At 40.0% G+C, this 15,643-nt stretch overlaps 1 protein-coding gene across 1 annotated transcript; it reads right to left on the reverse strand.

The window, feature by feature from the left end:
• Positions 1-3,482: 3,482 nt before the first annotated feature.
• LOC149841615 (putative xyloglucan endotransglucosylase/hydrolase protein 16) lies at positions 3,483-5,354 on the reverse strand. The gene is made up of 4 exons (XM_090002178.1): positions 5,171-5,354; positions 4,918-5,018; positions 3,966-4,159; positions 3,483-3,867 (listed from the first exon to the last, which is right to left on the reverse strand). Exons 1-4 carry the CDS (start codon positions 5,352-5,354, stop codon positions 3,483-3,485), a joined length of 864 nt encoding a protein of 287 aa, XP_089858304.1.
• Positions 5,355-15,643: the final 10,289 nt, after the last annotated feature.

Genomic DNA, 15,643 nt, shown 5'->3' on the forward strand with positions numbered 1-15,643 from the left:
TTCTTGCTAAATATGGGGATCCAACTCTTATTCCGGTTCGTCTGGGAACCCGAGGTTTGGCGCTCTCGCACTTGCGTAAATCGTGGTTGAGGGCTTTAGCCTGCTTTAGAGACCATTTTGAGGTCTCCAGAAATTTTGGTCAGTGGTTGGAGTGGGCGTTGGCACCAAGCAGAAAGTTTCTCACCAAAAAAGTCTATAGATCGTTGCTACCGCCAGGGGCTGATTGGTTGCCCGAGGATGTGCTTTGGGCGAAGGGTCCTTCCCCCCGTTCTCGAGTCCTGGCTTGGTTAATTTTGCACGCTAGGATTCAGACCCACAGTAATTTAAAGAAGTGGGGCATTTAACTCCCGAGTTGGTGCGTGCTTTGTCAAGCTGCAGAAGAATCTACGTTTCACTTGTTCTGGTCTTACCCAATATTTATGGAAATCTTTAGCAGGACCTGGAGGCATCCGAAAGTATTTGTTAAGGAGGAGTCCTTTGCGCTAGATCTGATCTTGGGGCCGATTTGTATTAGGCGCAGCAAGAGGTGGAGGTTCATCTGACGGACGTGGTTGCTTACTTCTTGGTGGTTTGTTTGGATGGCGCGAAACGATGTTCATTTTCGTCATATTCGAGTTAACATTCAAAACCTGATGCATAAAATCTTGGTAGATGTTTATGCGATCTTGCGTATGCATCTTAATGATCTTCCACTCCCTCCTGCTGATGCTACCTATCCTTTGTCGCAATCTGGGCAAGCGGCTCCGGCGTGAGCCCATTTTATCTGTCTAATGTTCTTTTCTCTTGTGCTTTCTTTATTTGTTTTGGCTTTTGTTCTTGTTCAGTTCATGGGTTCAACATTTTGTTGATCTTCATGAGTGGTAATGTTGAATTACTTTCGGCTCTTAAAGGGCTAAGCTAACTTTTTAAGCTCTTTATATCCATGTTAGCATTAGTCAACTAAGTGAAATTATTCAAACGCGCGCCCTCCAACATAGTGGTAATTTTAAAAGCTTGAATTTAGCTTTTAATGTAAAAAAAACTTGTGCTCAATTTTTTAAATAAGATTATAAAAAGTACCCTTTATTACTTCATGTCAAGTGTTTTGATTTTTCGTTCAAAAAACAAAAGACCTATTGTATCTTTTAAAGTAATTGTATATTTGAAAAACGCCATCGTTTTTTAAGGTGTTATCATTTTTTTTTGTTTTGGATTGATAAGCTGGGGTTAGGGACCCCCTACCATAATACATTAGAGCTCAATTACAAAGAGAAATAAAGGGAAACCAGTCCGGTAGTTTATCCTTAATTCCAACACTGACCATGACCTAGAGCCCCAAGGTTCGCCAAAAAAAATTCTTCTTGGATTTGGGCACCAGTTTTGGTGTCCACCATGATGCAGGTTCAGACCTGGCTGGCCGCCTTGTTGATCATTAGCAGAATGATCAAATTTGGATCTCCGGATCCCCATCTTTTTTATTTTTTTAATTGGCCGTCCCCTCTGGAAGACTTCCTATATAAATGCACCCCTATAGTCGCAGAAGTCGGAATAAAAGAAAAAAAGAGAGAAAAAACAAAGGAAACCAAATTCCAAATGAACAAAATCTAGCATAGCATCTGCGATTTGGGTTAAAAAAAACATAGATCTGCTGCTGAATGTCGAACCTACTTGAACAGATCTGACTTGGACAGTGGGGATTGCCTGAACACATTCCTGGAAATGTGAGAGAAGCCATCGAGAACTACTGGACGTATGTTGCTTTAATTAGCTTCAACCATGTTACTGGCATATTCTATGCAGGCATTATTAAAAAGCGATCGGGATATCTCTGTGTTGTGATTAATTGCCAAGGCCCGTACGTAGTAGCAATATAACTGCTCAGAGTAATGGTTTTTCTCTTACCCGAGCGTCCTTATATGCCCAAACTAATTGAGTTGGAACACTCATTGGGCTTAATTTTTAAACAAGCGAAGCCCAGCATGAATAGATGTTTTAGTTATCTATGCAAAACCTCTGATATGCACATCTTTACTTCAGACATTCTGTATAATTAAAAGCTTTTAGGCTAATTATTCTTAATAGTGATTCAGTCCGGTTTGTGTGATGCATTTATGTTGAGGTGTCGACAATTTGTTTTTCATTTATTTGATTAACCTTGCTTCTCAAAATCATGTAAATTGCTTTTGAATGAATGGTGGGTTAGCATCTGTTTCTGAGGCTTCTTTGTTTCCAGTCCGTCATTTTTCATTATGAATTGCAAGGCTTAGTAGAATGTATGCAAGATATATGGAGTCAACCACGTGAAGATGAACGGAAACAGACACTGAGCTTGTTAAACCAAGTTATCATGCATGTCATTTATTTTCGTTTGCTTCAACACACTTGGTAGATAGCAAACTGCACCTTCAAGAAGAAGAAAACTTGTGGAAAGCTTCCCCTGAATTCTAATTTGTAAAAATGTTCCCGGATTCTTGCTGATCTCATCTATAATTTATAGTTCAAATGTAGTCTATGGATATATGAGAGGAATTTCATATGAATAGCAGGTCGGTTGCATAATGCAGAAAACTTTGCGCGTCAACCTTTTTTGAATCATATTAAGAGTGATGCAGCCTGAGGTAATTAAATGTCATGTAACGATCATGGGCTTAAGGATGCAAATTAATTACATCATGGTAGGGGTCTGCCTAACCCCAGCTTGATTATCGAGAAAAAAACTAGTGCATCATGCCTTCAAATGTTGCACTTTGACGACATTTTGACGTTCGTTTCTTGAGAAATCTCACAAGATGCATGTAGAAAATGCGTGTTGTGAATTAGTGTGGAGAACGGGTTAAACCAAAGTGTGCATATGCTAATCATCAATTTGAGGGCTGATCTGATCATCAATCACTCAAGCTTCGCCTTCTTGGTTGAAGTTAGTTTTTCTGAGTAGCATTCTGCATGAAGTTGTCTAATTTTTTATTTGGGTTGATAATGTATAAGTTTTCAGTTAACAATGATTTAAAGGGTTACGAAATAAGTGTGCCTTGCAAAATTAATTAAGCATGTGGAAATGACATATGTCCACTCTAACCAGGCAGGATCTGCATGAGTCAGGTTAACTTTCGGTCAGTATATCTTGCTTGTAAATAAGCCTTCTTTTTCTATTAATCAATCTTTTTCTCCTCTTTTTAATTTAATTTGTTGGTGCCTCTTAAGTCTTAACCAAGTCTATGTAGCGGGCTGCCTAACTAGAACTCGGTCATGAGAATTTGTACCTGTCAGAAAAGAGAAGGAAAAAAAAAGCACTAGTGCATGAGAAATCAACAACAGCAATATGCTTTATTATGTTTCTAATAAAAGGCAGCACAAAAGCTTATGCAAAGGAAATAAACACACGAACAAGAAAAAACACGTCGTCATTTGCTCCATTGTCATTTTATTACGAAAAAATCGATAAAGAATAAAAAAAGAAAAAACATATAAATTGCTTGGTAGAAGAGATGAAAGAATGGGGGTAGCTAGAATTTGACAGAACACTCTGGGGGGAGGCCTTGAGGGAAGCGCTTGACATCAACGCAGTAGTTGTAGAACATGTACTTTTTCTGTAGAGTTTGGATGGTCCTACTTGTCAAAGTATCGAGTTGGGGCACTTTGCCATTCCTGCTTCTTGATGATGGTATCTTGCAGAGAGGATCCTTAAAAGTAGCTGGGCATGTGGTTGTCGTTAGATTTGCATAAGAGGCGATGAATGGTGCATGGCTCCAGTTTATTGGTACTCCCGGTGTAGCCCAATAAGCATTCCATATGCTAGCATAAACCTTCATTGGTTGATTCATGGGGAATGGAATTCCCAGGCTCATGAGGTTGGCGAAGGCTCTGATGGGCAGACCATCCACGTAAAATCTGAAAGCAAAGAGAAGAATGTGTCAATTTTCAGAGAGAGAGAGAGAGAGAGAGAGAGAGAGAGAGAGAGAGAGAGAGAGAGAGAGAGAGATGCTCACAGGATGAACTGTGGGTTCCAAAGGATAGTGTAGGTGTGGAATGCGGTTCTGGGGTCGAACCAAAGGAAGAACTGCATCTCCTTATCTCCCTTGCCGTGAGCATAGATGTTGGTGTGAAGTATGTATGGTCTTCCAATCTCGTTGCCCAAGAACTCAAAATCAATCTCATCGTGAGCAGGGCCTGATGATGACATCTGTTTGTGCAATAATGAATCTTAATTAGCTCCTCCTAATAATGAACGAGGAACCATATCATGACAGAATAAAGCTTGAAATCCAGGTTCGATCAATAACATGATGCTAGTTGCCCAGCCAGATTCAGAAAATGTTCTGTGGTGATCAAGAAAGGTGAAGACTTTGTCTAGGAAAACTTTGGCAGCAAACGGCAGATCAAGTGATATGGAAAGAATGTGGATCGTGGCAGGGGTACCCCACAGGGGTTCCTCTCAACGGCCATGGTTAGATTTAGGGATGTCAATGAATTGAATTTTATCCAACAGACGACTGAATTCGATTCTTTTAGCTGCATATATGGTTTTAATTGTTTGCTACCAAATCCGATAAATAACCGAATTTGAGAGATATCTAAATCCGTTTAATGCAAAAAAGCTGATCTGGTATGAACTTTTCACCATCGGAATCTGAATCTGAATTGGAATTTAAATCTGTTTAGCCAACATCGGGTTAGTCTAATATGGCATTGGCCACATCCGATCCAAATCTGAATCATTTACGTTCGTAGTTAGATTGCATATCTCTTATATGGGTCTCACAATTTTTTTCGTTGATGCTCTAGATGAACGGCATCTAGAGCTTGCAAAATGAATAGACGAAATCAAAAGCTAAAAAACATGAATTTAGTGCAAAATGAATGACTCTCGTGGAAGTGCTGACAGACACAAGGATGCTTCATGGCCAAATAGAAAAAAAAAGAAAGAAGAAAAATCCTCACATAGAAAGTGGTGACGGTGGCGGCAGAGTCATTAGGGGGCAGTTTCATCTGCATGTCGACCCGAACAAAGAGGAACTGCTGTTTGGATTCGAAACCAGAGACTGTAACAAAGGAAAACATGCAAACGCCATAATAACCCATTCATTTGTAGGCCTGAAGGAATTCAAATCTCCCCAAAGTATAAACCAAATCTAATCACTGGAAAGTAGTAAGCATGTCGTTCACATGCTTCGCATGAACTCAAGTTGTTCACCTGAGGATTGATCCAATATAAGGTCGATTACATTGCCTCCATCTCGTATGGTCGGCTTGCCTGCAGTGATGTTAACCATTTGTATGATTGGAACTGCAAATGTGGTTGTTGCTGAAGAGATGACTGACAATGCTACCACTAGCACAAGGAAGTATGGTACTCGACGATGAGAGAGTGGAGACATTGTTGGTAAACACAGAAGCCAGTTGTGATGCCAAAAATATGAGACTGCCTCCCTGCGCGCACCATGTACCGATCCTTGGTACGAGAAAGATTTGCATATTTATAAGTCTAAAGTTTTGCTTGTGCTCACTTCCTCAAAGAGGAAGGGAGAAAGAACAAATGATTGGCAAACACAACTCATCAGGTGGATCACTCAATCACGTCTGTGTTAATCCCAAACTGTCCAGCTAACATTTATTTATTTCTTTTCACTCTCTCTCCGAGTGGATTGAGACAAGTATATCGTGCTGGTCACCCTGTGGGTCAAAACGCGCGTGGACAGCATTCAGAAACGAGGTAATAGGGTCATCTAAGGTGAGTCCGGATCAGGTGCAATATGATTGCACAAAAATTGCGCATCGCCCCCTTACAAGGGTGAGGCATGGCAGAGGCAGTAACGGACGGAGCCTTCCTCTAATCAGGAGAGCGGATCCTGTCAAACGCTGAGTGAGATTACCAATGTCACCCAGCGTTTACAACCACAAATTGGACGGCCTTGATGTTGGCATGAGGAAAAACGCTCATGTTCAGCATGACCTGATCTGCTTCCGACAAGCCGAGCCCAGTTGGTTTAGAATATATATATATATATATATATATATATATATATATATATATATATATAGAGCTGCAGTGGTTCCAAGTCCTTGATAAAAAAAATAAAAAAAAGTTTGTAGACTCTTAAAACCATTCAAAAAGCAAAACGAGAAACCCTCTCTCGCCCAAGCTCTCTCTCGTCGGAATAGGGGCCAACCCTATTCCGTTTTGAATCCTGTTGTGCATAATTTCTATGTTGCGCAAACGCTGTGCCAGTAAAGCCCATTTTTCGTGATCATTATGATTGGAGTCTGTAAATAGAAAAACGCAGAAGGGAACCTACCCCTCTCTCTAAGCTTGTATATTAATTTCTCGACCATTCATTATGGATGAAGGATATGAAATGGAATACACTAGGAGTAGATCTCTCTCTCTCTCTCTCTCTCTCTCTCTCTCTCTCTCTCTCTATATATATATATATATATAGTGGTAATATACAAGCTTACTCTTTTTGCAAAAAGTAAAAGAAAGAAAACCAGTCTTTTTATCGCTGGTTACCAATCAAAAAATGGCTGAGCTGGTGTTATGTCGATGTGCTGGCCAGAAATGGGTGGGGGCTCATGAAGATTTCATGAGGGAGATTGATTTGGTAGAGAGGGTCAGTCCTCTCCGCCCATTGCTCGACAAACCAGGATATTCCTAGTGAAAAAATAAGGTGTAGCTGATTTTACAGAACCTAGTTTTGTAAGACAAAACCTAGTTTTGTAAACATAGTTTGTCACCTAATACACAAATTGGGTTTTAGCTCCAAAACTAAGTTTAACACTCAAAATCGGTCATCACGAGTTTAAAGCTCAGGGAGGTGTCCTTTGCTGCAAGATTGAAGCTGGGTATACTCTCTGGTAGGCAAGGAGATCTCCAAAATTTTATCAAGAGGCATGTCAATGTGCACTCAATGATGGGGTGCTTTTGCTTGTGTGTTTTTTTCTTTTAGAGGCTTGCTTGCCAAACGACATGGCCATTGTTTGGGCAGACAATTAGGACATTGACACAAACCAAGTTAAAGTCTTCCGCAACAAGCAAATCAAAGCTTCCAATAACTCAGGGGAAGCTACGTACCAATATCTGCTGGCTTAAGGTCATATTTAAACAAGGAGAGCAACAACATATTGAGACCTCTCATTGGGAAAGACGACGCATGGCACTTCCCATGCGGGAGAATTCTCGAACACCATGCTCAATGCAGCATCACTCAATGCGCGTGCTGATTTCAGCTTGGCAGAGCAGGCGCACCTTGCGCGTGATAGGGCACCGCCCATGCACAATGCGTGTGGGCCTTTATGCACATGGGGGCAGAACTGAAGCAATGTCTCCAAGAAACGACCATTTCGAGGATGAGTTTGAACATATCTATGACATGCAAGGGTTTGAGCACACACCCGAACGTGAGCATAGTGGCCGAGCATATAGACATTATGAAAATTGCTATGATGTGAATCTTCCTAGATCGGTCAAGCTACCATTTCCGACATTCACCGAGAAAAATCCAATAGAATGGTTGTATAAGGCACAACAATTCTTTATAAGCCACAATGTGAGATTCGAACACATGGTTCGATGCGTCATTATGAACTTTGAAGGTGAAGCTCTTCATTGGTTTTGTTGATTTGATGAATGACATGAGTACCCCACTTGAGATATACTTGAGCATGAGATTCTCAAGCGATTTGGCCCAATTCCATACACTAATCATGGCGTAGAAATGAAACAACTTTGCCAAGTGGGATTTGTCCAAGAGTACCAAACACAATTTGAGGATTTGTGTTTTCTTTGTGAAGAGTGGAATGGGGATGCTCTCTTGAGCACATTCCTTAGTGGATTAAAAGATGACATCCATTATGAGCTGTTAGATCAAAATTCACACTCACTTGAGGACTGTTATCTTCAAGCCCGTATCATAGAAGAAAAACAAAAGAGAATGCATGGTTTTCGCAAAAGCTCCATGAATGCCAATCAAAATTTGAAGTTCATATCAAGGCCTACGCCAAATAAAGGGTTTAAATTCTGGGGTTTTAATAACCCTAAAGTAGAACACATCTCTAGGGAAGAGATGGATGAATTGCGAAGAAAAAGATTATGTTTCAATTGCAAGAACAATTGGATGTTGAGACACAAATGCAAATCAATAAAGTGCTTTATAATAACCAATAACTAAGACGACTATGAATGAGAAGAAAGAGAGACTTTGGAAGAATTGGATCAAGAGAAAATTGAAGTTATTCACGAACTGTTAAGAGCAATTGATTACTTTAGAATTACTTTATTCTTAAGACTGAATATGGTATTTTATGAATAATGAAGAACCCAAATGTAATTTTTACTTTTGGCTAATATCTATTTAAACTAAAGAGATTAGACCTTAATAGATTGACGTCCTTTCTTCTCTCTCTCCCTCTCTCTTTTCTTCTCTCTTTTTTATTCTTTTATCTACTTTTGTTGATTACATGGTATTAGAGTATTTGACCTTGGGAGTCTAATTTTTGTGTATTGCGCTAGATCTCATGTGAAGGGCATCAGATTAGAGATCACGTGAAGGACATCATATTAGAGGTTCGTCTAAATTTCTTTTTAAGAAACAGTGTGGGGCAGATCTAATAACAGATCTGTCGTCTGACAGTGGTCATGACTCAGATCTGAAATCAGATCTAAATATCGAGATGAAGTCTTGTGTGTCTGTTGACCAGATCTGGTGGTTACAAGTCTGGGTGTTGTGATGAGGTCTTGTAGTGGGTGACGATCAGATCTGACAGTCGCTGATCTGTGTGTCATGGTGAAGATCAAATACAGTCGTTGATCTGCATATCGTGGAGCAGACCCAAACAGAAAATCAAATCCGATTGTAAGTTTTCGTGTCATTTTTGGTTGTCAAAAAAAATTAAAAAGGAGGAAGAATCAGATTTGTACCCTGGCTGAGTTCAGATCTAATTATTTAGTGGATTGTGGGAGTAGATCTGAACAGTGCTATTGCTGGTTGTCGACCAGATTTATAAACTATGACAACATGTTTTTTTTTTATTATTTATGCTGGTGTGCGTGGAAGCCTAATTTTAAGATATTGTAGCAGCGATATTGGTTGTGAATACTTAGTTAATTTTTATTCATTATGGGTGACGTTCCAAAATCTGATCACAAGGCTGAACCGATTGGGGAATATAAAGCCTTCGCCAATCCCTTCTCATATGGGTCATCTGTGAAATTAAACAAAACGAATTATGCAAGGTGGTCCCAAACTTTTATGATGTCTGTGTCTGGACATCATAAAAAATACATTTTGTTAGAATTTGAACTAAAAGAGAAAACAAGAAAATATACTACCTAGGAAGAAGATAATGATATTGTTATGTCGTGGATCATGAATAGTGTTGAACCTCATATTGCAGATGGATTGATTTATTATACAACTGCTAAACAAATGTGGGACAATCTTCGAGATACATACTCTCAAGAAACTAATGTGAGTCATATTCTCCAAGTTGAACAAGAGATATATAATGTGCAACAAGGGGATCAGACTTTGGCCCAATATTATACCTCAGTTAAGGCTGCCTTTGAGGGACTTAATGTTCATAGGCCTCTATGTTGCTCAAAACAAAAGGATCATCAAGAACAAACTATGGTTGCTCGGTTCCTCACAGACCTATCGTCGGAGTACTCAGTTGCTAAAGTTCAAACGTTGACTGGGTCTGATGTTCCTACCCTTGCTAATGCATACAATAAGTTGAGTAGACTTGTCATTTCGCTTCAACAACCTCAACCTGAAACTCAGTCATCTGCTTTAGCTGTCCTATCTGGCTATGGATGAGGTAATATGTTGAATGTTAGAGGAAGATGTCATGGAAGAGGTATGTGAGGTAGAGGTAAACTCCAGTGTACCTATTGTGGAAAATCAGGACATCTTGAAGATCGTTGTTGGGATAAACATGGACGACCTGCTATTCCTCCATCGAAGTCAAATGTTACAAAATCAGAGATAGAGAAGAAAGTTGATCTCCCTAGTGACTCTATTACTCTTAGTCGTGCAAAATATGATGAGTTGGTTGCACATCATCCTCTAAGCTCCTCTTCGCATGTAGCTGGTGTGGCCTACTCAACAAGTGATAACCTATCTCATCAAGGTAGTAAGTGGATTATTGATTCTGGTGCATCTAGACATCTATGTAGAAATTTTTAAAAATTTTCAGTGTTAAAGGCTATTACTGCACATCGGAGTATCTCATTAGCTGATAGGAGTTCATCTCCTGTTGTTGGTCAGGTGAATGTTTCTATTTCCTCTACCTTGCAGTTGAACAATGTCCTTCATGCTCCTTCTTTTCCTCAGAGTTTACTCTCAGTTAGTTGCCTTACTAAAGAGCTAAATTGTAGGGTGATATTTGATCCTATGTGTTGTCACTTTCAGGATTTGCTGTCGGGGAAGAAGATTGGTGAATGCTATGAGGAAAATAGAGTCTACTACCTACATCAATCAGTGTGAACTATTTATTCTGCAGTCAAGTACTCCTCTAGTCTAGTTTGGTGGCATTATCATCTTAGACATCCTTCATTGTCGAAGCTTCATCATGTCATCCCTCAAATTCCTTCTACTACATCATTCTAGTGTGAAGCATGTCAGTTGAGCAAGCATCACAGGAGTTTGTTTCCTTCTAGTCAGAGTCAGTCGAGTCATAAAGTCTTTGAACTTCTTCATATTGATGTATGAGGTCCTAGTAAGATTCCTACAAAGACCCAGTGTCGTTATTATCTTGTTATTGTTGATGATTTTTCTAAGTTGTCTTGGGTGTTCTTAATAAAAGAAAGATATGAAGTTCCTAGTATTATCAAATCTTTGGGTATTGAAATAAAAACTCAGTTTGATTCTTTTGGCAAGATTATCCGCACTTATAATGCTCTTGAGTTTAAAACCAAAGAATTGCTGCAATTTTATCGAGACCATAGAATTCAACCTCAAACCACTTGTGCTCATACTTCCCAATAAAATGGGGTGGCTGAGCGAAAACACATGCATCTTCTTGATGTAGCTCGCACACTTATGATCCAATCCAATGTTCCTACTTCATATTGGGGTGATGCAGTTGTCACAGCCTGCTATTTGATTAACCACATGCCCTCATCATCTTTGGAAGACCAAATTCCTTTGCAAATCATGTATCCTAATGCACCCCTCTTTCCACTTTTGCCCAAGGTATTTTGGTGCGTCTGTTTTGTTCACAAACTTGGACCTGACCATGACAAATTAGCAGCTCAAGCCACTAAGTGTAGTTTTTTAGGCTATCCCAAAAATCAAAAGGGGTACCGATGTTATGATCCTATTTTTCATTAAGAGTATGTTATTGCGGATGTATCTTTCTTTGAGTTTGTTCCATATTATTCCAGTACTGGTTCTAGGATGCAAATTGATCAAGATGATTCCTTTTCTCTTATTGTTCCTCCTTTTCCCTTGGAATCTGTGCCTCCATTACTAAATCAAACTCCACCTACCTCCCGGTTTCACAATCCTCCTTTGGTGTATGTGTATAGAGCTCCACCTGACTCTACCTCCATCTTCATCTTCTCCTGAGGTAAGTGCTTCTAACAACATTGACATTCCTGTTGATGATGACAGGCCAATCGTTGTGTGAAAAGGGAAAAGACAATGTACCTTATACCATATTTCTCAGTTTGTTTCATATGACAGAATTGGTAATCAGATGCAAAAGTTTATTTCAGCTTTATCTGTTGAAGCTATTCCCCTTAGTTACCAAAAAGCACTACTCGATAACAGGTGTTAGTAGGCTATGTAAGATGAAATGAATGCTTTACTTTCTCGACAGACATGGGACCTAGTTGATCCTCCATCGGATGCGGACGTTGTTGGATGCAAATAGGTATATACCATTAAGTATAACTCAGATGGCTCAATTGAGAGGTACAAGGCCAGGTTAGTAGCAAAAGGTTATACTCATACATATAGAATTATTTTTTTTGAGACATTTTCTCCAGTGGCACGGATGGGCACCATTCGCCTTGTTTCACTACAAGAAAAACCCTATTTAGCGACGAACATTTGCGAAGGAAAAAAACCATCGCAAAGTGCTGTCGAATTAGCGAGAGAATGATATTCATCGCTAAAATATTATTTATTTCTGATTTTAGCGACGAAAAATATTCTATCGATAATCCATCGCAACATAACGACATATTAGCGATGGATTTTATTCTGTTGCCATATTCGTTACAGCTTAGCGGCAGATCAACAACGAACCTATTTCATCGTTGAGTCATCGCCAAATAGTGACAGTTTAGCTACGAAATTCGGCTATCATGAATTTTCTCGTAAATCCCTAATTTTTTCTCCTTTCTTTCTCTTTTTTGTTTCCTCTCTGCCGCATCTCTCGGGCCCGCCTCTCGTCGCCCCCTCGGCCCGCCTCCGGCCCTCGGCCGACCTCTTGTTGCCCCACGGCCTGCCGGCGGTCGCCCCTCTTCCCGCCGCTGTCGACTCCCCCCCCCCCCCCCCCCCCCCCTTCCCGCATCAAGTGTTAACCTTCACTAAATAAATAAGTGATGTAGATTGTTTTCATAAAGCGACATTTGGTCAAAATAACTTGCATTAACGAAATCCCAAAGCGAGGTATGAAGATAGGGATGATGAGGGAAAATGTTAAATTTTCAGTGTCCTTGCAACATTTTCATATTGTTAAATTTGACATAGTCCTTGATCTTAATTTCCACAGTCGTTATATTAGCATGTGGCGCATATAAGGATAAATGCAGAAAATGTTCATTCATGAGCTCCCAAGTACTATCCAGCATAGTGACAAATATCTCAAGATTTATGAAAAATCTTGCGATAATATCGTGAGAAATTGCCTGAAAATTTAAAACGGCAATTTCTTGCAAGATTTTTAAAATATCGTGAGATTTATGAAAAAACATAAATACCGTTATTTAAATGTGATATTTATGTTTTAAACCGCTATTTATCATGAAAAAAACTATATATATATATATATATATATATTTATAAATTTTTTATATTTTTAATTAATTTTTTTATTGCCGAGATTTTGCCAAAAAAATGCGAGATTTATGAAAAAATTTCAATTTCTCACGAGTTTTTTTTTGAAAAAAACAAGCCGAAAATAACGTTTGTCACTGTGCTATCCAGTCCGTGATGCCAAAGGCACGCTTCACCGGCAGAAAGTAGAAACACCTGAATTTCAGGAACTTCTTCACGGTCCATTTGAAGGCAAACGCGCTCTAGGGTCTAAACAATACTCAAGCCTTTTTTTTTATCATTCTCGGTGTAGACCCTAGAGCGCGTTTGTCTACAAATCAAGTTGGGTCAAGTTTTGGTCTCATTTTTAAACCTGATTAAAAAATGGTTCTGACAAAACCAGACCTGAAGACGACCCAAACTGACCCGGTTATACCCCTACTCGCATTCATAAGCATGCACCCCTTGCTGCTTGTCGCACCAAACCAATCAGGAAAGGTTTCATGTGTTGTGGTTTTACCAAAATCTGTAAAATCAGGTTTTGTTTATTGTCCCCTGTTAGTAGGGGTGTCAACGGGCCTGGTTTACCCGGACCCAACCCGAACCAAACCCTATAGGGTCCAGGTATGGTGATAAATAAGAAGACCCCATTAAGACCCGGGTCCTGATCTGAAGGTCCAATTAATACATGGACCCGGGTATAGTTTGTGAAATTTTATACCAGACCCGAATCCGACCCGAGTTCCAATTAAGACCCACAAATTTTCAATATAAAAATGATAAAAAAATATAGTTTTATCGGGTCCGGGTTTTGTTCATGTAGTTCTTATCAGGTATAGTTTTTCTTATAGTGGACCCGATTAGACTCGAGTCTGGACCCGATACCATACCCAAAAATCTGATCCAAGTCTGGTTTTATATATATGGGTCCGAACCAAACCCGACCCATTGACACCCCTACCTGTTAGGAATGTACTGGGCATCGCGGCATTGTATCTACTATTCACCGGTAACCTAAGTTGATTGCGGATCAGGTTCAGCATGGGTAGGTCCAACTAACAGATCTTATTCACAACCTGCAATTAGTCCCGTTCATCTTAGTATTACGAGTCCATGTGAGATTTCTCTCGACTTCTTAAGGCAAACACCAAAGAGGGAATGACGACAATCCGGCAAGAGTGAGAATATGATGATTTCTTTGGGGAGAAAGGGCCGGTGGGTGTTGGCTCAATGGAGGGGAAGACAAGATCGTCTCCTACTGGTTCTAAGCAATGGGATCCAGGGAAGGACTCGTCCTCCAAGGCCGGGGGCTGGTCTGATGTAGTTGGAGTAGAGATGTCAACAGGTCGGGTTTGGTTCGGACCCAGGTGGAATCAGACCTGGCCCCGATTTTATGGTATGTAACCAACAAAAATATGGCATTGAAATTTATACTCTAATTTGTGGTTACGATTGACTCTGAGGCATGGATAGGTAGCAAACCCAAAAATACGAAGGAAGTTTCCTTTCGATATCAATAATTTTTTTTGTGGGTGTAGACACGACACCATGTGATCCATTCCACACTAATGAAGATAGGGAATGAGATCTTGGTATTCACTTTCTCCATCTGTTTGAAAATATTTATTTTTTTTGTTCAAAATTTTTCTCAACATTATTTTTGAAATCCTGCAAAACTTTTCTAAGCGCAATCATATATATCCATATGTGCTTTGAAAAAATTACAACAAAATACACATAATAAATATTTCGATCTAAGCTAATCACATTGCACGAATTTGAATTTTGGAGAGTCCTCTGTCACTCAAGAATTTAAGCCATGGTGGGCACAAATCCTCATGCTTCTTGATGTTGTAGTCGACCAAGATCTAATTGGACCCACCATAAGAGAAACCATACCTGGACCCGATAAAAACTACATGAACCAGACCTGAGCCATACCCAGTAAGATATTGTTTTTTTATCATTTTTACATTGAAAAATTGTGTCCTAATCAAAACTTGTTCGGGCCCAGGTCTAGTATAAAATTTCACACACTATACCCCGATACATATATTTATCAGGCCTTTAGATCCAGACCCAGGTCTGGGTAAACCCGACCCATTGACACCCCTAAGTTGGAGGTGGCTCTCACAATTATGATGATCAAAAGTGAGTCTGGAGACAAGAGAAGAGGAGGGGAAGAAGAAGGTGTTCCTCTCTACTCCACGGTACTCTAAAATGATGCAACCTTACCCATGGACTCTCATGGGGGGGGGGGGGGGGGAGAGAGATGCAGGATGAAATTTTAATTCATGTTTTTCAATCTTAAACGATGTTTTTAAAACAACAAGAAGAATTACTAACGAAAAGAAGAGGAGAAAGAAGATGGGTTCAATAAAAAGAAGCAGTGTGGATCCTCTCAAGCCTAAGGCAGACCAGTTGCACCTCTTCGTTCTCCTCCACTTCGGATTGGACACCCAGATCCACTATTCTCAAGCCCCGCTTCCGCACCTCGGTTGGACCCTCCTTCCATAGCCTGAGCTCTGCTTCGGTTACGGGTTGGCTCGTGATTAGCTCCAAGAATAGGACCCCAAATGAGTAGACATCCCACTTGGGGTTGGGGTTGAGGAACCGAAGCGCCTGGTACGGTGAAATGTAGTTGGTGGACCCACCAAGTGGGCTGCTTGACAGCGGGATCTTCA

The sequence above is a fragment of the Nuphar pumila genome, chromosome 3 (genome assembly GCF_984573655.1).
Source record: "Nuphar pumila chromosome 3, dmNupPumi1.hap1.1, whole genome shotgun sequence".
In the NCBI taxonomy this organism is placed as follows: domain Eukaryota; kingdom Viridiplantae; phylum Streptophyta; class Magnoliopsida; order Nymphaeales; family Nymphaeaceae; genus Nuphar; species Nuphar pumila.

What these genes read in the sequence shown, in the direction of transcription:
- LOC149841615 (XM_090002178.1), bottom strand. Translation starts at nt 5,354, where the DNA reads ATGTCTCCACTCTCTCATCGTCGAGTACCATACTTCCTTGTGCTAGTG. An exon ending in TATATTGGATCAATCCTCAG is followed by an intron (nt 5,019 to 5,170) that starts GTGAACAACTTG and finishes CCTTTGTTACAG; the next exon opens with TCTCTGGTTTCGAATCCAAA. An exon ending in TGGAACCCACAGTTCATCCT is followed by an intron (nt 3,868 to 3,965) that starts GTGAGCATCTCT and finishes CTTTGCTTTCAG; the next exon opens with ATTTTACGTGGATGGTCTGC.